This window comes from Mizuhopecten yessoensis, unplaced genomic scaffold, assembly GCF_002113885.1.
Source record: "Mizuhopecten yessoensis strain PY_sf001 unplaced genomic scaffold, ASM211388v2 scaffold9977, whole genome shotgun sequence".
NCBI classification, from domain to species: Eukaryota; Metazoa; Mollusca; class Bivalvia; order Pectinida; family Pectinidae; genus Mizuhopecten; species Mizuhopecten yessoensis.
Window position 1 is genome coordinate 662301 of NW_018408317.1, and position 27217 is coordinate 689517.

General features: G+C 37.7%; 1 protein-coding gene across 4 annotated transcripts in view; it reads left to right on the top strand.

Moving 5' to 3' along the window:
* LOC110459161 (protein neuralized-like) overlaps positions 1–27217 on the top strand; it is a 74825-nt gene that overhangs the window by 32419 nt on the left and 15189 nt on the right. For all 4 annotated transcript variants that reach the window (XM_021511278.1, XM_021511279.1, XM_021511277.1 and 1 more), the window contains one exon: positions 20448–20957. In XM_021511278.1, coding sequence (XP_021366953.1) covers positions 20448–20957 — 510 coding nt within the window. The remainder of the gene's footprint in view (positions 1–20447; positions 20958–27217) is intronic.

Genomic DNA, 27217 nt, shown 5'->3' on the forward strand with positions numbered 1-27217 from the left:
ACACCTGTGTGATGGGATTGTGTAACTCTGGTCAGCTCATTTTGTACATTTGGCCAAATGTCAACTCATTTGTGTACATGTGGCCTCAGGTCAACTCATTTGTGCATTTTGTACATTTGACCATTGGTCAACTCATTTGTGCATTTTTTTGTACATTTGACCTGAGTGAGGTCAACTCATTTTTGTACATCTAGCCTCATGTTAGCTAATATGTACACATTTTATACATTTGACCTGAGTGAGGTCATCTCATTTTTGTACAATTAGCCTCATGTTAACTAATATGTACACAATTTGTACATTTGACCATAGGTCAACTCATTTGTGCATTTTTTTTGTACATTTGACCTGAGTGAGGTCAACTCATTTTTGTACATCTAGCCTCATGTTAACTAATCTGTACACATTTTGTACATTTGACCTGAAACATTGGCAAGTGATCAATGGAAATAGATGAGGAGATACATTGGTAACAATAATACTTTCTATGTTATGTTTAGTACTTCTGATTCTTTTGTCTTTTGTGTAAGCAGTAACCAACAAACACAAAATACATGTAATTTGTCTATCTCAGAATGATGGCTAAATATAGTCCTAATCATCGTTAGCGCCTTAATTCTACATGATACCTCCGTTGGTATATCTAATTAGCGGAATATCAGACATTCCTCTCATTACAGTGTTCTTGCTGTACATAGTCAAAAAACTACCGTAGAATTAACGTCTGGATTGACTGTTGGCATTGTTCCCTGTGGGCGTAAGTAATATTTTTTAATGTTGTCAGTGGAATCTCCGCTGATGGAGGCAACCTTGTTGGTTTATCAGACAACCTCCATCCTGAATTGACCCTCAGAACCCAGTCCAAGATAGGTAGCCTTTGAAATTTTACAGAAATATTTCAAAATTGCTAAAAATGCTTCCAATCGATCTGAACATTGCAGTTCCAGTATGATTGGGAATCAGGCCATACTTTAGGTAATACACTTTTCTGTAGTTACATCTTTTGTCCTGTTGAGAGGATATTTCTCCGTTATATCTTTGCCAGACTTCAGTGTGTACCTCCTACAAATACACTACAACTTCGTTATACTGCCACCAAAGAAATGTTGGTGTTATAAGGGGGTTTGGCGATAAATTGAGGGAAGTGCATTTGTTTAAAAGAATTCTTATAATAAAGAAAATGATAATAAAAAGACATCAAATGTGTTTGCTGTAAACGAGGCTGCAAAATGAAACAAAGGGCATTATATGGAGGTTTGGCTGTATATCTTTACACACAAGCATTTCTCACCTGCGTTGTCAACAAACAACACAATTCGAGTCATATCAATTCTGTATTGTGCTAGTTCCTCTGGGGATGGAAACATGTAGTAATTAGTGGAATCAGATGTTGTACCCTACTATTATCTATCAGGAAATTTTCGCTGCTTTTTAATTTTTGCCTTTTTTGTCCTCCCTAATGATACAAATTGTATCATTGCAGGGAATATAGGTAAACAGCATAATAAAGATAGTGATTAAATGCGAAGGGCAAAATTACCTCTAAGCGAAATTTGATTTCATGAGCGAGGGGGGAACGTTTGCTGTGCAAAAAATTCCCGGCGAATGGTATATGCAGAGTTATGGCCCTTTGTTTCTTCTGAAGTGAATGAAAAGGATACTATAAGACGTGACCTGTTTCTTGGACATCTCGGATCTCAGTGGTAACAATATATACTTACTGTCAAGTAATTAAGAAAGTCTGCTACAACAGGGCCAAATGGAAAAAAATCTATGCTTTGTAGGTTTCTATTCCTTAACTATTGCTTTACCCTATCCTTTTTTGGCAAGGAACGTTTAAACACAACATTATACTTGTGAGGCCTGAATCAAAGTACAGCATGTTAGGACCGAGATGTAGATTACTTACATTACAGTTTCTGACATAACACTTTCACTTGAAATAATCGTGATACCAAAGATTTGCCGCCGAGACAAGAGCGTGGCAAACATGTCTGTATCATCAGAGTCTTGTGTACCCGGGCCTGTACCAATCTGAGCCCAGCCACTACATGTGTTAGTACCGCAGGTCTGAGCAGTTGTAAAGCCCTAGAATACTTAGCTAGAGATTTAGGTGACATTTTTATTGATAAGACAAAGAAAAGTTTGGCAATCTTGGCTAAAACATACACGTCTGTCAGTTTTTATCACGTCATTATACTCCGATTCAACGTAAGAATTGCCAGAATGTGGGTTAGACCTGTCCCTCGAAAGAATGTAACACATAACTATAGCACAAAACCAATGATAAAACCTGCGAGATTCATAATGATTTCCTTTGATAGTTTGTTTGTGTAAACAATTATTGTCATGTTACTTTGTCGTTATGTTTGTTCATGTTCGCTATAAAGTTACGAATGTACGTAAGTTTTGCTGTATAATGTCTGATGTACAGTACATCATTTGCATAGAATGCACATGATCAACATTTCAATTTTCCCTGATGGTACTTAATAATTACCATAAAGGATATTGTGTTTCACATCCTATTGCCAAAATAGGATAGGGTAGAAAGGTTAGAAATAGAGGCGAAACATTTTTTGACGCCCTTACAACGTTCGTAGAGTTTGCCCTTTGTTGGGGCCGCGATGGCCAAGTGGTTAAGGCGTCTGACATTCTGCTACCGCTAGCCCTCCACCACTGGGGCGCGGGTTCGAGACCTATGTGGAGCAGTCGACGGGTACTGACCGTTAGAAGGTTGGTGGTTTTTCTCTGGGAACTCCGGCTTTCATCCACCACCAAAACCTGGCACGTCCTTAAATGACCATAGCTGTTAATAGGACGTAAAACACAAACAAACCAAACGAAAAGGATAGAAAGGTAGAAATAAATGTGAAACATTTTTTATGACCCTACATGTACAACATTCATAGAGTTTGTCTTTTGTTGATGGTCAGTCCATGCTCCAATTGGCCGCAGTCGGGCCAGGACACTTCAGATGACCAGGTATACATAAGGTACATTTAACTCAATCTGTTAAAGCAGTGATATATATTTGAAGTCGAACCACAGTTCAAATTCCGTCACCATTGCATTTTATTCTCAGAATGTTGTTGTTGAGTATATTTTGTGAGTTTCATCTTCATGGTTTCTCATAAAAGTCCCTCGAGGTATGGTTAAGTCCCGCGAGGTATGGTTAAGTCCCGCGAGGTGTGGTTAAGTCCCACGAGGTATATAGTTAAGTCCCGCGAGGTATGGTTAAGTCCCGTGAGGTCTTTTCAGGAAGGATTTAACAAATCTATTGGTAATGCCGAAAAAATACCCAGTTTCCAATACTAAGTTTCAGTTTTTGGCAGTAGTACGGTAAACATCAGAGCTGATACCTACATATACTACGTATCTACATATAAGGCCATTATCACAGTCCTACACAGTGGACTGGGTGTACATAGTAATGGCCTCATCACATGGTGATTTAAATGGTAATGAACCTTGAAATCCAGACTCTGCCAGCACTGCTTCAGTACACCAGCTCCTCTTAGTTGATAAGTAAAGTACATTTATGCCCGCATTTTATACAAGGGTGGAAGTAACTTCCATTTATATTGTATAGGTAGTTGTTCATCTTAATCTCACCTATTTATATAACCCACCACGAAATGATCCAATATATATCTCGCACTGATATATCCATGTTGAAGATTAAGAAGAGGGGGGGGGGGGCTTTCATTATAGGCCTGCCTTTAAAGCCATTTATTTCATATAAAATTAATTATATCTACATATTGTATCTTCATTCAAAACTGGAATCACCCGCCCTCTATTCACCTACACACACACACCATCTCACACATTACACTTCTCCCTCCCCTATCTAATCTGTGTCCTGTAATTACCTTAGCACTGAATTCAGTGGCCCAAGTAATGACTGTTGTCATGATCTCTCTATCTCTCAGCCTGGACTGGGATTTTTCATATCTGTTTGATGTGAGGTTTACTTTACCCCTCTATTTGTCAGCTATAAGTCTATACAGTATATGACTCGGGCTATATAGTACGGTAGACTTTTGATTATCCAAAATCTGATTGGCCAAACCCTGATTGTCTAAATCATGATTCTCCAAATCCTGATTCAGGCCAAACTCTCATTGTCCAAACCCTGATTGTCCAAATCATGATTTTCCAAACCCTGATTATCCAAATCATGATTGTCCACACCCTGATTGCCAAATCATGATTTTCCAAACCCTGATTGCCAAATCATGATTTTCCACACCCTGATTGCCAAATCATGATTTTCCAAACCCCGATTGTCAAAATCACGATTGTCCAAACCTTGATTGCCCAAATCATGATTTTCCAAACCCTGGTTATGCAAACTTTCAATCTTTGCAAACCACAGTTGTGTCCCCCAACAAACTGTTTGCTTTCATACTTTGTGACTGGTTGTTCAAACTAATGCTCATCCAAACCTTATAAATGTCCTCCATTATGTACAAAAAATCAACCATCTTCTTTAGATTTACAATCATCTTAAACCATAATATATTTTATGTAAATATTTACAGTTAAAGGCTACGGCTACTAGTATAAATATGTAGAAGTTATTTTCCTGAGTGAAACGAAAAATAATATATGGTATGATAATTATAGTTAACCTTATCAGCAAGCATTTGTCTGCTTTACACATAGCCAGTGTTGTGCTTTCGAAACTTGTAACACAAACGTAATGTTACCACGTATTTATAATGTGTATGTATTTGTAGCATAAACATGTAGCCTTAAGGTTATAGGATTGTGTCACCATTTCTCAGTAGAATTTCTTCAAATTTTGTAGTTATATTGCTTTAAAGTAAAGAAAATTTTATGCTACAAAAAAAATATAGGTTGTCAGAATTTTAAGGATTTCAAATGGAAATTTATGTAAAAAGGAGTGAATTTTAAAAGAAAAAATGAAAGACACAATATTTTTACAAAATAATGTCAATGAAAATGATACTGACATATATTAGTATTGCATTAATGTATATCAATTTAATAAATGCTGAAATTGTGTAAAATTAATTCTCTATACACGATATAAAAATTGACATTTTATAATAAAACCATATACACATAGTAATGGCAGGTAAGAGTTATCGTTCTTGAAAAACTTCACAGTTGTGAAATAGGTAGCCGGTTTCCTGAAGTACAGAAAAATGGACACATGTGACTCATTGATAAAAAAAAACATGAATTAATGCCTCGATTACTTTGAAATACTTTAATATTGAGAGAACACACTGTTCTGTCAATAATAAACATACAATATTCATCAGTTTGATATTAAACATTAGAATTTGCGGAAATTGTGATACTGTCTCCCTACATTGGATTTTCAACTAGGGATGTACTTCCTGTATCCGTTTATCAATACACTCCAATGACCTTAAGTAAAGAGTGAAGATTGTTTCTAGTAGCACAATGCAAGTTATTACTGTGTTTTAAATGCCAGTTGATTTCAATGTTTATATATAATCAGGTACTGCCCATGGGGAACCTTGGGCTGTAGTGTAGATGAGTGGATATGATCCTGAAACGTTTCGCTTTAAAATTAGCTCCTTTAATTTGCACCCTGCAAATAAGTGCATGGCTGCTTTCAATTTGGCAGTTAGTAAGTTTTGAAGTCTCGAAATATGTTGACAGTATTAAAACACTCTGAATCGAGCTTAAATGGTTCTTAAGGAATGAGGTGGTATATGTGTTTTGACTGGAGATCTCAAACACTGATCTCCCCGCCACCTTCATCTGGTTTTCATTACTTCTTAATTATACTTAGCATAGTTAGCCTACAATATATGTATCTCATTACTATAAACTTCTCCAAAATTGCGACAATGGTTTCATGAAACAATGAAATATGTGAAATCCTGTCATACTCTAGAAAAATATATGATATTCAATAGGAATCAAATGTATACCCCGCTGTAAATTTAAGTACTCATAGCCATTGTATTAGTTGTTGGACTTTGAAAAACTGGTCACAATTCAATTGATTAAATTAAATATGCCTTAAAATTATGCGTTGATATATAAAGGACCCATACCGAAGGAGTTTCTTCAGAAATATTTTGACTGGTTTAAAACCCACAGAATTTGCTCAAAGTTATTTTTGACATATCTTTGGAAACTGGATCCAAATGCAATCGGTTTATGTGAAGCTTGGAACTTGCCTTTGCTGATTCGGTCTCAAAGCCAAAGAGTTTCCTTGCACTGGAGCTGACTAACCTTGAGTAAACTTGTTTGAAACCCACTTAGTTTAACTACCACAAAGTTGACACTTGGGCTTTGCTGAAGTGGCCCCAATTCCAACAGTCTTTGCTTAGAATTAAGTTGACTAGACCTTAGAGAAAAGGTCAAAAACCCACAGAGTTTCTTTACCATAAAGCTTGCTAAATATTGGAGAACTGAATGGCCTCGCCATGTGGTTAGATATATAGGCCAGTGCCTGAGTAAACAAAAGCTGTGTTTTGGAAGCAAGCCTGTCTCCGCTAGTCTTTGAGAGCCCAGCCCAATATAAACACAACATCGACTATATAGTATGCATCAAATGGAAATCTTCATATTTCTATGAACATTAGGCAGTGTGGTTACCAGTCAAAACATACAGCTCCCCCGAATCAGGAACACACTATTTTTGGAACAATTTCACATTGGTAGAGAGTCGACTTGATCATCAACACGGGGGCAGTCATGTTCTGATACCTGTTGGTGTAGAGCAGACGGTATCACCACCCTGATTAATGATAGTGCTGGGTAATGTTGGCATGTGTTCATGCATGCACATGCACATGCACATGCACATTACGTCTAGTCTCCTCCCTCAGTGCCTGCAGGCTCATTGTCTTATTAGGATAATAGTTGATGGTCTCAATGTAACTGGTGTATAACATGTTGGAGTCAGTTATTGTGTCGCCTGCAACGTGAGGCGATATATACAAATAGGTATGACTTTGTCGACATCATTGTCGGTTGCGTCGTCCGAAACAAGGTTTCCGTGCGATAACTTGAGTTCCCTTGGTTTGATTGAACTCAAATTTGGTACACATATTGCATATACCAATAAAGCTTGGACAAGTTTGCATTTCAGAAATTTACGTGCATTTTTGGTGGAGTTATGCCCCTTTTATTGCCAAATAAGGGCATTGTGAATGTAGTAAATGCAAGAACTTTTTTTTATTTTTTAATCAATTCCTTTCAATTTGTGTACAGTAATGCTAGAAGATATAATGTTCAACATATATTACCCTTTTTTCTGTCGAGTTACAACTTTCCGCGTTTTAGCATATCTGTTTACGCGATAACTCGAGCCAAAACACTTTTCTCACTAAAAGCACTAAGCAGGCGACACATCCACTTTCGTGGAATTCTTGTGTTGGTCAAACCAGCAATTGGTTGTTTCATAAAAGAACCATTATTTCAGAAAGCTTCACATTTCGTTTGGTATGGTCTATAATACAATATGGTCCTGATATAGACTACATCATGTCAGTTTTACCTTTGATTTTACCAGTATAATTATGTGATTGCCCTATAATAACTTTTAATTGATGTTATTTTTGGCCAGTGTCCCTGATTATACATATTATGTCCTTCAATTTACTTATATTGTCCTTACCTGACATATATATATTTATATATTGTAGTGGTGTTCCGATCAATCGAAGGACATGACATTTATTGTCCTTACATGACATATGTATATTTTAATGGTGTTCCGATTAATCAAAGGACATGACATTTATTGTCCTTACCTGACATATATATATTGTAGTGGTGTTCCGATTAATCGAAGGACATGACATATATTGTCCTTACCTCACATATATATATATTGTAGTGGTGTTCCGATTAATCAAAGGACATGACATATATTGTCCTTACCTGATCATATATATATATTGTAATGGTGTTCCGATTAATCGAAGGACATGACATATATTGTCCTTACCTCACATATATATATATTGTAGTGGTGTTCCGATTAATCAAAGGACATGACATTTATTGTCCTTACCTGACATATACATATTGTAGTGGTGTTCCGATTAATCGAAGGACATGACTTATATTGTCCTTACCTGACATATATATATTGTAGTGGTGTTCCGATTAATCGAGTTTGTCGAGTATCGGTTAGTTGGACCAACTAACTGATTAATCGAGTACAGATTTTATGATCTATTGTCGTTGAAAATTTTGTGTGTAGTTATCATTGATTATTCCCAATTCGTTTCTGTTGAATTATTGTGTTTCCTGTCCTTTTCAAACTCATACAAATATGCTGTAGTCAGTACAGAAAAAAATGATAGCGAAAGTGGTGATAAATCACTGGACTCATCGCCCAGACGCTTCCATCCTATGACTTCCTGTTTAAGGGGAGGTAACTGGTACAACTGTACAGAATGGCGGCGGATTTAAAAGATGAGATGCCCGCTTTCATCCATGATTATACCGGTAAAAAGACAGGTAGTGTCATGTGGAAACACTTCTGTTTCATTAGAAACATGGGTGCAGAGGGGCCAATGACAAAAAGTACTCTCAACATGAAGTCGGAAGTCTGCAAATTTAAAATTTGCAGAAAGAAATATGCATTTAATGGCTAAGTCTTAATGTTATTGTAGTGTACGTGGGAGGAAAGTGTCCTCAGGTGACCTTACGAGAGCTACATTAACTAAAATAATTTGCAGTTTTGTTTTAAAAGTTAATAAAATAAAACTATAATTAAACAAAACATTTTTGCATTTTTGTATATGATCATAATGATAGATGGTTATATACACAATCGTAATTTATGTTCACACATTTTAAGTCTATTTCATTGTTACCTATTATTAATTGATCATCGTTGGTAACGATGACCCAATGATCGATCATGAAATTTCTACCGTTTCCCATCCCTAATATATTGTCCTTGACTTGACCTATATATTGTCCCTGACTTGACCAATATATTGTCCTGACATGACCTATATATTGTCCCTGACTTGACCTGTACATTATTCTTGACTTGACCTATATATTGTCCTGACATGGCCTTTATATTGTCTCTGATTTGACCTAGCTATTCCGTCTTTGTGTATTGCAAAGTTATCTTCTCTTGTCGAGAGCAGGTATTGATTGTTACGTCATTTGTTTGTGAGAGTAATGTCTTCAATTTTTGACGTAATTTTTCTCACATGAACCAATGATGTAACAATCAATACCTGCTCTCAAGAGAAGATAACTCTGCAATACGCAAAGACGGAATATAATATCCCTGACTTGACCTATATATTGTCCCTGACATGGCCTTTATATTGTATCTGATTTGACCTATATAGTATCCCTATCTTGACCTTGGTATTGTCCCTGACTTGACCTATATTATTTTCCATGGTTTGACCTATTTATTGTCTCTGACATGACCTACATATTGTCTCTGACGACCTATATTATATACGATATTACCTATATTGTCTCTTATTTGGAATAAATTATCGCTGTTAAATACAGTTCATCTCATCTTATTGATTCCCGAAAAAGAAAAAAAATACAAGTAAATTCCATCCACAGAATCGGAAAAAAAAAGTTGTATTGATAAAAAAAGAAATTAGTCGCTGAAGATGTATTAACACACAGAAAGTGGAAATATTATAAGTTCCCCTATCCGTCATCTTTGATAATGGTGTTACACGTGCACTGTACTATCTACCCTGCTTTTAGAATGTTAATTAGATTTGAACAAAATGTCTATTGGTTTTAGACGCCTTAATTCACATTCAAGGTCAGTACAGATATGTACCTATACCATTCCAACGCAGATGTTCACGAACAGTTTAAAGTTTGTGAAATATGTTACAAGATTGGCTGGTGATCTTTCTGTCATAAACAGGAGTGCTCCCAGTGCTGAAGACTAAAATTTACAGGGAGAAATTCTGTTTCCTAAATCATTGCTCCGAATGTTTTTACATGTACACCGTTTCTCGGTGTTGTTACTGGCACAAAACACTCTGCAATGCTTTTTAATCTCCCTCTGTTGTGTTGGTACCCAGCCAAGTTTTTGGCAGAAAGAACATTTCATAATTTGCAAAGATGTTTGGATATGGTATATACATTTCAGTTTTCTTTGTTTAAACATTTTTGGAATTGCTGAAGAAAAGAGGTGTTTTAATGTTCATTAATTTTTCAATAATAAGAATGCTTTATTTAAATCTGTAAAGATTTTAAAAATTTGTGTAAGTTTTAACAGCTTGCATTGTAATGTGTTTTTCATTTGATTGCTACTAGCAATAATGATTGGGGGGGTGCAGTATTACTGGTTACCAGTATATATTTGAATGGCAGAGTCAATATAATATACTAGTATGTAAACTGAAAAAACACTATACTGCAGGTGTTAAAAATTTAGCAGTGTAGAGTTTTGTTTTCTTTATTTCTGGTACTAAGAGGGAACATGGTGTCGAAATTATTAAAACTGGATCAACACTCGCTAAAACACTCAATAAAATATATGATTTATTTAAATTCAACACAGAAAACAGGTACAGGAATTCAAAAATCCTCCGGGGCGTTTTAATACTTGTCAATTTATTGGAATACATATAGCGTTATTCACATAAATATTGCAATAAGTTGTAATACAGTTCTGTTTTCCAATACCCATGCAGTTTTTATAACTGAGTCCTCTATTCTATTATGGCCCTATTCTGGAGGAGCTGGTCTCCAGTTCAGAGAGATAAGTAGTGACCGAAGTGTCGGGCAAGGGCACTATTCCTCCCTAGACACCATTAACATAATCAGAGAACTGATTCCAAGAGTAAAGCGTGCTGCCATTGTTTACATCAACACGGCAGAGCAGGAAATGGTGTGTTGTGACATTAGAGAATGACACGTGCACCAGCATTATGACACCAAGGTTGCTACACTCTGGAGAAATGACACAAAGGTAGTGACACCAGGGTTATGACACTGAAGAAGTGACACTAGACTAGTGACACTGGGGTTGCTACACCAGTGAAGTGACACCAGGGTTGCTTCACCAGAGAAGTGACACCAGGGTGGCTACACCTGACTAGTGACACCGGAGATGCTACACGAGATAGGTGACACCATACTAGTGACACCGGAGAAGTGACACCAGGGTTGCTACACCAGAGAAGTGACACCGGAGATGCTATACCAGAGAAGTGACACCAGGGTTGCTACACCAGAGAAGTGACACCAGGGTGGCTAAACCAGAGAAGTGACACCAGGGTTGCTACACCGGAGAGGTGACCCCTTGAGAAGTGACACCAGGCTTGTGACACCAGGGTTGCTACACCAGAGAAGTGACACCAGGGTTGCTACACCGGAGAAGTGACACCAGGGTTGCTACACCGGAGAAGTGACACTAGGGTTGCTACACCGGAGAAGTGACACCATGATTGCTACACCAGAGAAGTGACACCAGGGTTGCTACACCAGAGAAGTGACACCAGGCTAAATGTGACACCAGGGTTGCTACACCAGAAGAAGTGACACCATGGTTGCTACACCAGAGAGGTGACACGAGGATGGTTACACCATGGTAGCGGCATATAACTGTTCCCTATACATAGTGAAGCTTTCTGTTGATATGTAGAGGTAGTTGCCCAGTCTATAAATCTGGTGGTGATTATTAGGTACAATTTTCATGTTGAACACCCCATGTCTCTTGATACTCTGTTGCCCTACAGCAGTACATATCTACTTCTCCATCAAACTCTGGCTTTACTTTGTGGTTTGTAATCATTCTGGTGGTGAGTTTATTGCTGGGAACATGAATATAAAAAGTTACAGGTTTTTACAGTCCCTTAGTGGTAGTTATAATTTTGGTTGCGAGTATTTGATACAGTCCTGTTGGTCTGGTTTAGTACATACTGGTATATATGTATAATGCTTCATTTTTGTCTCTGTTATTTAGGTTTTACTATTATTATTTTTTTTAACTGGTTATGAGTCTAACTTTGCAATTTTATGTAGAATGATCTGCTTGTAGGTAGGATATGTAACCACATTTACCCTCCAATATGCCCAGGAGACCAACACATAATCTCTGACTGAAAGTTTGGGGTGGGCTCATGATGGGACAATAAGATAGCATTAGTTGGCTTTGCAAATAAACTGCAATAGAAATGCATGGATGGGGTTATTAGCAAGCATTGGCTTATTATAGGACAATAGGATGGGCTTATTTCCAGGCCTAGGCTTATTGCTACATAAATATGGTTATACTTATGTGTTACCAATTGTCATGTTTGATTGTTTATACATGTACATATAAAGAGTATTATAATTTGTGTATTGGGCAAAGGTCAAAGGTGGATCTATAAGTTAGTGTTGGGGAGGGGAGTTTCATAGATTATTTGAGGTGTGTTTGGACAATATGAGGTCATTTAGGGCCATTACACAGTAATTCGATCATCTACCAAGATAAATTTGCCAGATCAGTAAAAGATGTATGGTAGAAGATAAAAGACTTAGAATATTTTCAGAGTTTTTTTGGACAATTTCTAACCTTCATATACTTCAGACAAATAATCAAATCCACATTTTGGAAACCCCCGCCTTCCACAAATTATATAGTTTTCTTGGTTTATAGTAAATGCATCTAATTCACGGAAATGAGCTCAGCCTCCTCAGACAACAGGAGGTAAACACTAGAAATATCAATGTTTCTGTAGAGCTATTGGTGTACTAGGTAGAACACTAGTGTACAGCTACATTACGATCATTTGATAAGCAATAATAAACTGTACTTGCTGATAGCCAGAGGTTGTTGTTCGCCCCTATCTATGGGTCTACCAGTAACTAACAATTTCCAAATGGCCCCCGTGGTGTATATCCAGCTTCTGCACAGAAGTATTGTACCAATTACATGTATAGTTATATGTTTTAGTTGTGTATGTTGTTATCACTCTGTCAACAATTGATAAACAAAATGATATCCAAACTGTTGTAATCTCTGTTATAAAGGTTATTGCTCTCTGCGGCAACTCATTTACATATTGATAAACTGAGAGATCTTTGATTAAGAAACCGTCTTTACAGTCCTGAGCACTTACGTTTTCTGTCAATTGGAAGGTCTGCTTCTTTCATTTCTAATAGTGAAGTTTCATATCCCTTAATTATTATCAGGTTGTACAGTGGTACAGACAGCATTATTCTAACCCCCACCACCCCCCACAAAGTTTTGTCTTTTTTAGGTTGTTAGCGGAGAATTTGTGTATTGGAATCATCTTGTCCATCTCTGCTTCAATTGATAAAAACTTGTCTGGATAACTCCTCCTTATCTATTTATCTAAACAAACACTTAATATGCATAATTGGTACATATAATGTGCACCTGATACTTATTTTTTCAGTTTCTGACTATTTGTTTCGGATTTTTGCTCTCTCTGCCCTGTCCAGACAAGGTTTCCAAAAGTATATGACAATGTGTTATGGTGCCTTCCTCAGGGAATCATACATCAAATGGCCAACTTTTAATTTTTGAGATTCAAGATGGCCACCATGGTTCCTGATTGACTGAGACATTGTTGATACTTTCTGTCAATGATAAATAGGGGATACACTTTATAATAAAAGTGGACTTTTTATACATAAAATAAGAATAGTTGGTGGTTTGTTTATTTATGGTTAAACAAATATTTAACACATAAGATCATTTAGGGCCATTATATATATGAAAAAATGAGAAAATATGTAGACCATTTCTGGGGCCTCTTACTCCATACAAATGATTTTGTTGGGCCTGTTTTTTCTCCGAGCCCATGGAGAACTACTGTAATGTTTATTGCCTTGGTACAGACACATACAGCTAGCATTAGTGCAAGAAGGTTGTAATTATAGCCATGATGAATAGTGTATTGTACACCCAGCATACGATTCTCACAGGGTTAGTCAAAAGTATCAGTACCTAGGTCTTGTTGTACAAGTGGGAGAATTGAAGGGGTTGTCTCTAAGGGCCAAGAGTCTGAATTACCTGTCAACACTAATATTTCCATCAATTACTACGACTAGTACTGGTGTTGGTATATCGTAGTGTTTGTGTTGAGGCTTGGGTCAGGTGGATGACAAGAAGGTTATAGAACATTGAAGGGGAGTGTTTCTATGTCAAAGGTCAAAGGCAATACATTGTCTTATGGAAGGATGCGTTGAGGTGGGGAGTGTGGTTCTGGTAAAGGGTTGAGATGGGGAGTGTGGTTCTGGTAAAGGGTTGAGGTGGGGAGTGTGGTTCTGGTAAAGAGTTGAGGTAGGGAGATCTTCATTTTCCTCTTTGATTTAGAAAATGGTCTTTACACTAGTCCTGAGCACTTGCGTTTTCTGTCAATTGGAAGGTCTGCTTTTTTCATATCTTATAATGAAGTTTTCTGTCACTTGGAAGGTCTGCTTCTTTCATATCTAATAATGAAGTTTTCTGTCACTTGGAAGATCTGCTTCTTTCATATCTAGTAGTGAAGTTTTCTGTCAATTGGAAGGTCTGCTTCTTTCATATCTGATAGTGAAGTTTCATATCAGGTTGTACAGTGGTACAGACAGAATTTCTAATCCCCCCCCCCCCCCCCCCCCCCCCCCAACCACACAAAGTTTTGTCTTTTTTAGGGTGTTAGGGGAGAATTTGTGTACTGGAATCATCTTCTCCGTCTCTGCTTCAATTGATAAAAACTTGTCTGGATAACTCCTCCTTATCTATTTATCTAAACAAACACTTAATATGCATAATTGGTACATAATGTGCACCTGATACTTATTTTTTCAGTTCTGACTATTTTTCTTGGGTTATTGCTCTCTCTGCCCTGTCCACACAAGTTTTCCAAAAGTATATGACAATGTGTTATGAAGATTTTCTGGGAAAGATACATCAAATGGCTAACTTTTAATTTTTGAGATTCAAGATGGCCACCATGGTTCCTGATTGGCTGAGACATTGTTGATACTTTCTGTCAATGATAAATAGGGGAAACCCTTTATAATAAAAGTTCATGGTTAGACAAATATTTAACACATAAGATCATTTAGGGCCATTATATATATGGAGAAAATATGTAGACCATTTCTGGGGCCTCTTACTCCATGCAAATGATTTTGTTGGGCCTATTTTTTCTCCAAGCCCATGGAGAAAAATCTGGTAGTGTAGTTATAGTATATACTGTAATGTTTATTGCATTGGTACAGACACATACAGCTAGCATTAGTGCAAGAAGGTTGTAATTATAGCCATGATGAATAGTGTATTGTACACCCAGCATACGATTCTCACAGGGTTAGTCAAAAGTATCCCAAGATCAGTACATAGGCCTTGTTGTACAAGTGGGAGAATTGACAGGGGTGTCCCTATAAGAGCCAAGAGTCTTAGTTACCTGTCAACTCTAACATTTCCATCAATTACTACGACTAGTACTGGTGTTGGTATATCGTAGTGTTTGTGTTGAGGCTTGGGTCAGGTGGATGACAAGAAGGTTATAGAACATTGTAGGGGAGTGTTTCTATGTCAAAGGTCAAAGGCAATACATTGTCTTATGGAAGGATGTGTTGAGGTGGGGAGAGTGGTTCTGGTAAAGGGTTGAGGGCATGGCCGCTCTAGGATGAGCAGAAGAGGGGTGTATAAACAGGGAAAGAGGGTATGGATAGAGAGATGATGCTGTTTTTTCTTACCCTGGACAGGTGTATCCACACTTTTACATGTGTGAGGTATATCCATATCTCACCCTAGGGTTGAGACAGGGGGGTGGGGGTGGGGGATTCCCCTATTCATAACAATGGTATGACGTCACATAAACAATCTATCAACGTCAAGTCAACCCTGAATTCAGTCTGTAACCTTAACATAACATTATGCATATGATACACAATGAGTGAACTGCAGGGTAAGAGAAAAAGAATCATTCACCTCCTTGAGGATGAGTCTTACAGAGGAATCTCAACCCGAGGGGACATTCTGAAGTTGCCAAACACGAGGCTTTGCCAAGTGTTTTGCAACTTAAGAATCTTTCCCCACTGGTTGAGATTTCCCTATCTCACACCCTTGAGGGAGTGAATGATTCTTCTTTTTTTACCCTGTTCACCCAGTATATGTATCATATGCATAATGTAATGTTAACATTACAGGCTGAATTGAGGGGGTGAGAGATTTTATTATTCTCCCACATTAGACAGAGATATCCAGGGGAATATCTCCAGCCAGGGGAAAGATATCCCAGGTAAACGACAAGGTGATTACCGTCATAAGAATTGCATGAGGTCACGTCAACAAAGCAATGACGTACGTCACCTTAACAATAGAAGATCATTGAAGATAACTCCAACCTGTTAGAAATTAAGAAACAATTATTTGCATTTCATGAAATCACCACTTGTATTTGATCTGGAAGAAAAATAATCATTCCCCACTTTAGGAGTAAGACAGAAATATCTCAACCCTCGGGGTAAGATTCTTAAAAGTCCGGCCCTTGGGAAAGCCTCCGAGGCTAGACATTTAAGAACCTTAACCCTTGGCTTGAGATTTATTTTCCTTACCCCTTAGGTGGGAAAAGATTATTAGTCTTTTGGACAGGCATTTGTATCCTAGATGTAGATTTATTTGAGGGAGGTGTAATATTCTGGAGGTGTACTGGGAGGAGGATAATGTACATTAGATGAATGGACCAGATGGTTCATTTATCCGATTACTCACTGTTTACCTTACCTCGGGTTAGAATGATGAGCTGTGACTTTTGTTTCCTGTAAACTGTATGGACATGAATATGATGAGGAAGATTCCCTGACCTGGTTGTAGGGTTGAAACCTCTTGACAGTCTTGTCCAATATAATGAGTAAAGACTTGTGTCGAGGTGGCTTATTATCATATACTAAATTCAGAGTAGATATACATACACACACATAACATACTGTAAACATACATATTTTAGCTATGGTCTTATTTTAGTGCTTTCGCACATAAATTATCGGGCTAAATTTGAATGTGTCTGTTTAAGGTTTATGTAATGTTGTTTTCTATTGTGTATTTGTGGGCCCCGGTGTACCAGTTCATGAATGTGCTAATCTGTTTAAAGGTGGGCCCTTTGAACAAGATTTTACAGAAAGTAGGCTCTCTGAACAATATTTTAACAGAAGGAAAGAGCCCTTTGAACAAGTTCTTTAACAGAAAGAAGGCCTTTAAACAATTTTTGAACGAAAAGAAGGGCTATCTCAACAACTTTTTAATAGAAAAAAGGGGGCCTTAATGACCATGTTTTTAACAAAAAGAAGGACCATATGAACAGGTTCTAATCCAAGAGAGGGGCCATCTAAACAGGTTCTAAACCAAGAGGGGCCATGTGAACAGGTTATAAAATAAGAGAAGGGCCATCTGAACAGGTTATAAACTAAGAGAAGGGCCATCTGAACAGGTTATAAACTCAGAGGAGGGCCCTGTGAACAGGCTATTAACTAAGAGAAACGCATAGTGAACAGGCTATAAACTAACAGAAGGGCCCTCTGAACAGGCTATAAACTAAGAGAAGGGCCCTCTGAACAGGCTATAAACTAAGAGAAAGGCCGTCTGAACAGGCTATAAACTCCATGTGAACAGGTTACAAACTAAAAGAAGGGCCATGTGAACAAGTTACAAACTTAGAGAAGGGCCCTGTGAACAGGTCTGTGCAGTCTTAACAACACTCAGGCCAGGTGTTGGAGAGGAGAAGTTCCCACACTAAAGCAGCCTATCAACATCTTTATCTCCCTCAGAGATAGGGACGCCATGGTGGTGGAGCATGGAAGCCCCAAGTTACAGAGATAACGGCCTTTGATAAGGTACCCTTCCAAACCTGTACGGTACACACTGGTACAGCACATCAGTATTTCACTCTGACAGAATTTCATATACACATGTTTACTGCATTCATCATATACGTTTAACTGTTATGGACATTTTTGCTTTGACCTTCATTGACCTTTGGGAACTTAGTATACTGGTACACATCTCAACTGAGCTTTTCAGGGCCTTGTGACCTTGACCTTTTTATATTTTTATATACATTTAACTGTTTCGGACATTACGTTAATGTCAGCTTCAGATGGAATGCCTTAAAGTTTTCTCATTAAAATGACCTTGACCTAATTTCAAGGTAACAAGGGTCAAATATGTAAAAACATTTGAACAACAATATCTTCAGAACCATTTGGACTTAATAGTCATAATAGTTGGGTATGTTATGTAGACCAGCTGTGTGAATCTTTTTCTTTATTACAGTAATAAGATCAAAGGTCAACTTTAAGTGCTAGTCGGGGGTCAAAGGTCAACATGGGTTAAAAGGTTTAACACTCATCTTCTCAAGTTCCATAAGGCCCAGGGTCATGATATTTGGCCAGTAGGTACCTGGGATGAAGTGCTATAACGCTTCCTCATTAGAAAGACCATGACCTCATTTCAAGGTCACAGGGGTTAAATATGTTAAAAACTTCAAACAACAAACTTCAAACAACAATATCTTTAGAACCATTTGGTCTAGAGTCATGATACTATGAGACTTTGGTATGTTATGTAGACCAGCTGTGTGAATCGTTTTCTTTATTACAGTAATGAGGTCAAAAATCAACTTTAAGTGCTACCTTGAGTCAAAGGTCAACATGGATTAAAAGCTTTAAAATTAAAATTTCAAATTTCAAACAACAATATCTTAAGAACCATTTTAGAGATGTTACAATTTATTGTGTAGTTTCCAAATTTGGTCTGATGTAACCTATATGTCAGTTTCATGTAACAAAAGAAACAGGTGAACGATACAAACCCTCTGGGCCTTTTGTCCAACTTCATAACCATAATCACCGGTAGACCTTGAAATCAGCTCATGGATGATGAAGAGTTTGATACCAAAAAGTCGTACAAAACCCTCCTTTTCATACATTTAAAAAAAAATTGTAGGATTTTTTTTTGACAGATTGGCTTATTAAACAAAACAGGACTGGACTGGAACGATCGATGGCGACCACATACCTCAATAGGTACAGCATCCACCTACAGTTTGGAGGGTCCCAGGTTCGAATCCCTGTCTGGCCGTTGTATTTCTCTTTCTCCCGTTACAAAATTGGCGAACTTGCATTGCCAACCCTTGTTTCAAGCATTGGGTGAAAGCTTGGCATAGGGATACCGGAATCTGAGTTGTAAATAGTTGAGTCTGCGGGAGCGGAGACTTAAAAAAAAAGTGGGAGGAATGTAGCAAGAATGAACTAGGTTGGTGATCATCAATGACCAGGCAGCTCAGTAGGTAGAGTGTTGGTTCAGAGTTTGGAGGATCCCGTGTTTGAATCCTCAGGTCTGGCTGTTGCATTTACAACCAAATCTGGAATGATAAACCTTGATCAATTGGTATCTGATCAACAGTTTGGAAAAAAAAAAAGTTAATCAACCCCAGTACTGATTAAAAACACAAACAACACTATTATCGAAAGTGCCAAGTTGCTGATATTAAACAAAAATATGATCAATCATGGTTACTGCTGGTATCAGTAAGTTTAAGGTTCAATACTAATATATAGATGTATATAAAGTGTGCCTGTACCTATATAGCTATGTCATGTAGTTTAAAGATCTAGAGAGAGGAGAGGATATTCAGACCTGGGAGGATGACTCCATCATGATCAACTCAGGTGTCTGTTTTATTATCACTGCCTGTAGATTTAAAACTTCTAAGCTTGTTAACGGTCTGACTGTCTCTCTTAACTGTTCTATACCTGCATCGTGCATGCAACGTATAAATTTCCGATACTGATGTTACCACCATTATATATTGTATACAGGTGTATATTATGTCACCATCGAATTGATGTACATATTTACTCCCTTTTTATCATGATAAAATATGAAAGAAAAAAAGTTTCATTTCAAAGGTAAAAAACAAAAAAAGAAATGTACGTATCCTTATATAATATATCCTATCAATGTATAATCTGGTTATTACCTTGAAAATAAAATTTTACGTCGCTGCTAGAAATGTTTTCCTAGTGAATGTTTGAATTGATTGGGTTATGTCTATCTTTTTATTTATGTTCTGTTATGAAGATATATGTAAAGACAAACCTGGGAGATGAAGTGAAGGGGTACTGTACTGATATATCTCCAACTCTCTGTGTTTACAAGTTAACATTACATATGCATACATGATGCTGTACCATATGAAATTCTATAATCATGGTTTTATGATTATAATTACAGTGCTATGTTTTGTACATTTACACTAAAAAATGTATATATGAAAAAGTGACTCAATGTTGATTTAACAGATTATAAGTATAGTTATTAATTGTTCTCTGTCAAATAGATATCGCATATTTAAGTTTCATAGAAATCATAGGAAATTGTATTGGCCTTCAACTCTATATATTTCCATATCAATGTATGTCATTATAATTATAAATCTGAAATGTTTGAATTTCTTGTGTACTTGCAGGGCTGATAGGAGAGCTAGCAGGCCTGTACCAACCAGCCTCGCCCCTCAAGTTCCATCTTATCTGTGGGGACAATGTGGAGCTCAATGCGGATGCTAGCATTGCCAAACGTGGCGACAGCTTCTGCAAAGCTATATGCTTCAGTGATCGACCAATCGCCGTCAACGAAAAAGTATACATTAAATTTGCAGAGACATCCAGTAGCTGGAGTGGAGTGCTTCGGTTTGGATTTACGAACATTGACCCCGGAAGTTTGCGGGGATCTGACCTTCCGCGATATGCATGTCCCGACATGACCAACAAGCAGGGAAACTGGGCGAAGGCGTTGGCAGAACGATACGCTACACCAAATAATACTCTACATTTCTATGTGACTCGTAATGGTGATGTGTTCTATGGTGTGAATGGAGAAGATGTGGGTTTATTCTTCACAGGAGTCAACACATCTCTCCCTCTGTGGGCGCTGTTTGATATATACGGCAACACACTGGCAGTGGAATTCGCAAATCCAGGTAACCATTGTATATAATAACTACAACAGAACCAGCTAGTTTAAGAAGAACTCAAATATGTTCAATAAACCCTATTAGCTCCAATACATAACATTCGGTTCCTATTTCCATATATTCCTATTTATTTTCCATATTTCAAATATGCAGCAAATCCGGGAAAAAATACCCACAAATATGCCATCAGGCAGTCTTGAATTTTGTATTAATATTGTATATGAAGTTGGATATCACTGTTTTAAAAGTGCTAATATATTGGGATCATTATGAAATATGGTACATGTTTTAAAAATCCTCTTTGTCTCTAGTTTTGCATGCTTCAGTCTGGGAAGGGTTGGAAAATCTAGCATAGATTAAGTCCCTCTTGTATCATGTTGCAACTTGGTTTGCATGATTCCCTTAATCTTTGTGCCTGTAGATGAACAGAATAGAACCGATTTATACCTGCAACATTCCTTGTTGTTTCATTATTAGGCCTCAAGATCCCTCGTAATACTGTCAGGTCCTTCTCCTTATAAAATTTAAGGTCTTTGCAAGGGGTCAGAGGTCAAATACTGGTCCTAACTTTCACTTCTGGTCATAAAGCTATTTTTGTTTGACGTGTCACTTAATTAACACTTTCAGGTGTACATGTATTGTCGGAGGTCAAATGCCTTCATGGACTATGACCTCAGATTGACACTTGATTTTAAGCTCCCCTGGCCCTTCGGGCCAAGAGAGCTTATGGCATGGTCTGCGTCGTCTGTCCGTCGTCCAGCGTCCGTCCGGCGTCCGTCCGGCGTCCGTCCGGCGTCAACTTTTTACTTTAAACAACATCTTCTCAGTAACCAAAAGGCATAGGGTGATGATATTTGGCCAGAAGCATGCTGGGATGAAGGGCTTCCAAGTTTGTTCAAATAAAGGACCTTCATCTATTTTCAAGGTCACAGGGTCAAATACATTAAAATCTTTAAGCAACTTCTTCTGAATAACCAAGAGGCCTAGGGTGTTGATATTTGGCCAGTAACATGCTGGGATGGAGGGCTACCAAATTTGTTCAAATAAATGACCTTGACTTATATTCAAGGTCACAGGGGTCAAATATGTTTTTAACCTTTAAACAACTTCTTCTAAATAACCAAGAGGCCTAGGGTGATGATAGTTGGCCAGTAACATGCTGAAATGAAGGGCTACCAAGTTTGTTCAAATAAATGACCTTGATTTATATTCAAGGTCACTGGGGTCAAACATGTTTTTAACCTTTAAACGACTTCTTCTGAATAACCGAAAGGCCTAGAGTGATGATATCTGGCCAGTAACATGCTGAAATAAAGGGCTACCAAGTTTGTTCAAATGAATTACCTTGATTTATATTCAAGGTCACAGGGATCAAATATGTTTAAAACCTTTAAACAACTTCTTCTCAATAACCAAGAGGCCTAGGGTGATGATAGTTGGCCAGTAACATGCTTGGATGAAGGGCTACCGAGTTTGTTCAAATAAATTACCTTGATTTATATTCAAGGTCACAGGGGTCAACTATGTTTAAAACCTTTAAACAACTTCTTCTGAATAACCAAGACAGCTAGGGTGATGATATTTGGCCAGTAACATGCTGGGATGAAGGGCTACCAAGTTTGTTCAAATGAATGACCATGACATATATTCAAGGTCACAGGGGTCAAATATGTTAAAAACCTTTAAACAACTTCTTAATAAGAAAAAGGCCAAGGGTGATGATATTTTGCTAGTAGCACGGTGGGTTGGAAGACTATAAACTCTGTTCGACCTAATGTCCTTGTTTGACATTCAAGGTCACGGGTGTCAAATGTTTAAATCTTTTAATAGGTTCTTATGAATCAAACACTGATATTCTGCATGTAGTGTGAGATTAATACCAGGTGAGCGATTCAGGCCCATTGGGCCTCTTGTTGTTGATACATATGTGTCTCATAGCACTCCAAGGTCAGTTCCCTTAATGTGAAGGTCATTGTAGAGCTGGTTAAAGGTCATATCATCAGTGCAATGTGTACTCAACGTTATATTAAATGCTTGGTCAGCGTTTCTGAAAGAAACCAGATTTGGCAAAGTGAAGTAGTGTATATGTATATGATAGTGAGTCCGAGATCACTTAACTTCTTTTTTGATTCCGCTTTTTTAATTGTTTCTTTTTTGTATATATTGTACCATAAACATTCTACAATGTGTTTAGATATTTGACCCTTGGACCGAATTGGGGAATTTCCAAGTTGGAAATAGATATAAAAGCATGAGGTATTTTAATGAACCTTAGTGGTGGTTCAGAGAACACTTGATATCCAGACCAACTCTGAAACGATAAAATTACATAATACAGTTCAACGTTACCATATTGAATCGTTACAATCGTAAACATTTGTATTTTCACAGTTTTGCATCAAGGGGCTGGAAGTTTTGCGGATTTAATTATCGAAATGAAATGTGAAACAGATTTTAAACGTATTTAAGATCCATATACAATATCATAATATATATTGTACACCTGAATTTGTTAAGATATTTCTAAGAACAACATGGGCAACATATACGAACTATTGAAAGTGATTTGTAGCAGCTATATATATATAGAATGACACACACGATGTTACCTGAAATAATCAACAGTTGTATAGTTCTTGTAACGAATATCTTAATTGTTGTCATATGGTCAGGGAGATGAATAACTTCAAAACTAACAGTAAAAAGGAGTATTTCGTTGAGGTATCACTCACCGCTAGGATGTATATTTACGGAGAATCATGTGAAAACCACCATCATTAAAAGAATTCTTATCATTAAATTATCTCAAGAGGATTTGGTTTTTGATTTTCTAACAAAAACCTTTTGTAAAGGTTCAAGCTTTACTTAACTCAAGTCAAGCCCTGTTCTAGAGATCACTTTTGACTATTACCTGAATCTATGTAGGCATTGGATTATACAGCTGCTGTGCTCCTCCGATCTACATATGTACCAATAGAATGCTATGTAATTGGAAACATTAGGTTAGCAAGAACAATGGCGGTTCTGACCCAATTTTGCCTATTACCTTATTGTAAAATTTCCAGAAAAAATACCAAAACTATGTTATTCTTGCTTTTTCTTGGAATCCCTGGAATTTTCTGTTGAATTTTGGACTAGAGGAGAAATGGGGTCACGTAGTAAGTGTTACTCTCATTTCACCGGGATCATATAGAACGTGATGGGGTTTGGCTACTCGCCAGTGATGCTGGAAAAATGGTACAGAAGTTTATTTTGAGACAAAACAATAGAAAGTTTGGACCAAGTAAGCCATGTCTGTCGATGTTTCTGCCATTGGTCCTATGGGATTCCGAGTCTGACATGTGATGCTGTCAGAAAATGAAATGGAGTTAGTATAGGAACAGTAGTGTCAGCTCATGATCATTGTGTTGGCAACCGTCACACAGCAATACTTCATCATATACAACTGGTGATCTAAAACAGATATCTATAGTACACTGCTTACTGCTGGTGAATCCCTGTCTGGTAGTCTGACAGAGGTGATTTTTGTAAATAAAAGTTCAAATTTTATTAGTAATGTCTGGAAATTTGTCAAACCATATGAACTGCTAAAATTATTTCTGCTTAATTAGTCTCTTTATTTGGCTATAATCCCATATACTCTGTATTATGGTAGACTACAGATATAAAACAAATTTAATCAACTTATATTTATCAATTTTGTTCATCCGGATGTGTACAGGGGGTCTTCATGTGGGAGGAAGCCAGAGCTCTCATGATCAAGTACTGCGAGAAAACCTGCATGGTCAGATAGATGACCAATACCTTTTTCAGGTCTGATCAGGGAATCAAACCCCAGCTGTCTTATTGAAAGAGAAGGAGGTCAGATAGATGACCAGTACCTTTTCATGTCTGATCAGGGAATCAAACCCCAGCTGTCTTATTCAAAGAGAAGGCGGTCAGATAGATGACCATTACCTTTTCAGGTCTGATCAGGGAATCCAAACCCCAGCTGTCTTATTGGAAGAGAAGGCGGTCAGATAGATGACCATTACCTTTTCAGGTCTGATCAGGGAATCCAAACCCCAGCTGTCGTATTGAAAGAGAAGGCGGTCAGATAGATGACCAGTCCCTTTTCAGGTCTGATCAGGGAATCAAGCCCCAGCTGTCTTATTGAAAGAGAAGGAGGTCAGATAGATGACCAATACCTTTTCAGGTCTGATCAGGGAATCCAAACCCCAGCTGTCTTATTGGAAGAGAAGGCGGTCAGATAGATGACCAGTCCCTTTTCAGGTCTGATCAGGGAATCAAACCCCAGCTATCTTATTGAAAGAGAAGGCGGTCAGATAGATGCCCCGTACCTTTTCAGGTCTGATCAGGGAATCCAAACCCCAGCTGTCTTATTGAAAGAGAAGGAGGTCAGATAGATGACCAGTACCTTTTCAGGTCTGACCAGGGAATCAAACCCCAGCTGTCTTATTCAAAGAGAAGGCGGTCAGATAGATGACCAATACCTTTTTCAGGTCTGATCAGGGAATCAACCCCCAGCTGTCTTATTGAAAGAGAAGGCCAGAGTGTCTATCCACTTTGCCACCATGAAACCTCCCCTAAATATACCCTGATACCACTAATAATGCAAATATATTAGACCCCCAATCCCTCCATAGAAAAACCCAGCTGTCTTATTGAAAGAGAAGGCCAGTGTGTCAATCCACTTTGCCACCATGAAACCACCCCTAAATGTACCCTGATACCACTAATAATGCAAATATATTAGACCCCCAATCCCTCCATAGAAAAACCCAGCTGTCTTATTGAAAGAGAAGGCGGCCAGATAGATGACCAGTACCTTTTCAGGGCTGATCAGGGAATCAAACCCCAGCTGTCTTATTCAAAGAGAAGGCGGTCAGATAGATGACCAATACCTTTTCAGGTCTGATCAGGGAATCCAAACCCCAGCTGTCGTATTGAAAGAGAAGGCGGTCAGATAGATGACCATTACCTTTTCAGGTCTGATCAGGGAATCCAAACCCCAGCTGTCGTATTGAAAGAGAAGGCGGTCAGATAGATGACCAATACCTTTTCAGGTCTGATCAGGGAATCCAAACCCCAGCTGTCTTATTGGAAGAGAAGGCGGTCAGATAGATGACCAATACCTTTTCAGGTCTGATCAGGGAATCCAAACCCCAGCTGTCGTATTGAAAGAGAAGGCGGTCAGATAGATAACCAGTACCTTTTCAGGTCTGATCAGGTAATCAAAACCCAGCTGTCTTATTGAAAGAGAAGGCGGTAAGATAGATGACCAGTACCTTTTCAGGTCTGACCAGGGAATCAAACCCCAGCTGTCTTATTCAAAGAGAAGGCGGTCAGATAGATGACCAGTACCTTTTCAGGGCTGATCAGGGAATCAAACCCCAGCTGTCTTATTGAAAGAGAAGGCCAGTGTGTCTATCCACTTTGCCACCATGAAACCACCCCTAAATATACCCTGATACCACTAATAATGCAAATATATTAGACCCCCAATCCCTCCATAGAATATTCTACAAATTTAGTTTTAACTAATTATAATAATTTCAATAAGCTAAAAAAACTTTTCAAATTGAGAATATGTATAATTACATGTAGGTATGAATGAATATATAGAAATTACCCTTGGCAGCTAAGTAAGCAGTATTTATATGTACTGGTAGGTAGTTTTCACTCAGTTATTTTTTCATTTGTATGCAAAAATATGAGTTTGTGCAGTTAAGTTATCATTTTAGAGGTTGTATAAAGATCTTTATTACATACTTACTAATAAATACGTTTTTTTTGTATATATGGGATAAGACACAATTGCTCTTACCCATATCAGCCCTGCCGTATCACACCCCAAAAGCCGTATCAGCCCCCATCATATCACACCCCAAAACCTGTATCAGCCCGCAAAACCCGTATCACACCCCTTTTTCGAAAATTTTTGTTTTTTCAATAATTCAAAAAAAAATTAGATCATCAGATAGTAGCTTTTATTATATTAGTAAGTATGTAATAAACAGAACAAAACATGCCTTTCTCCATATCACACCCAGTATCAACCCTCGACCAATATCAGCCATTGAGCCTTCGGCCCTTGGGCTGATATTGCAGTCTCGGTTTGATACTGGGTGTGATATGGAAAAAGGCATGTACTATTCTCTATTTATAGGGTTATATTTACTGGACTAGAAATGTTGGTTGTTATGGTGAATACTCAGATTTCAAAACCTATTTGCAAGAAATACCAAAGTTACAATATTATACCG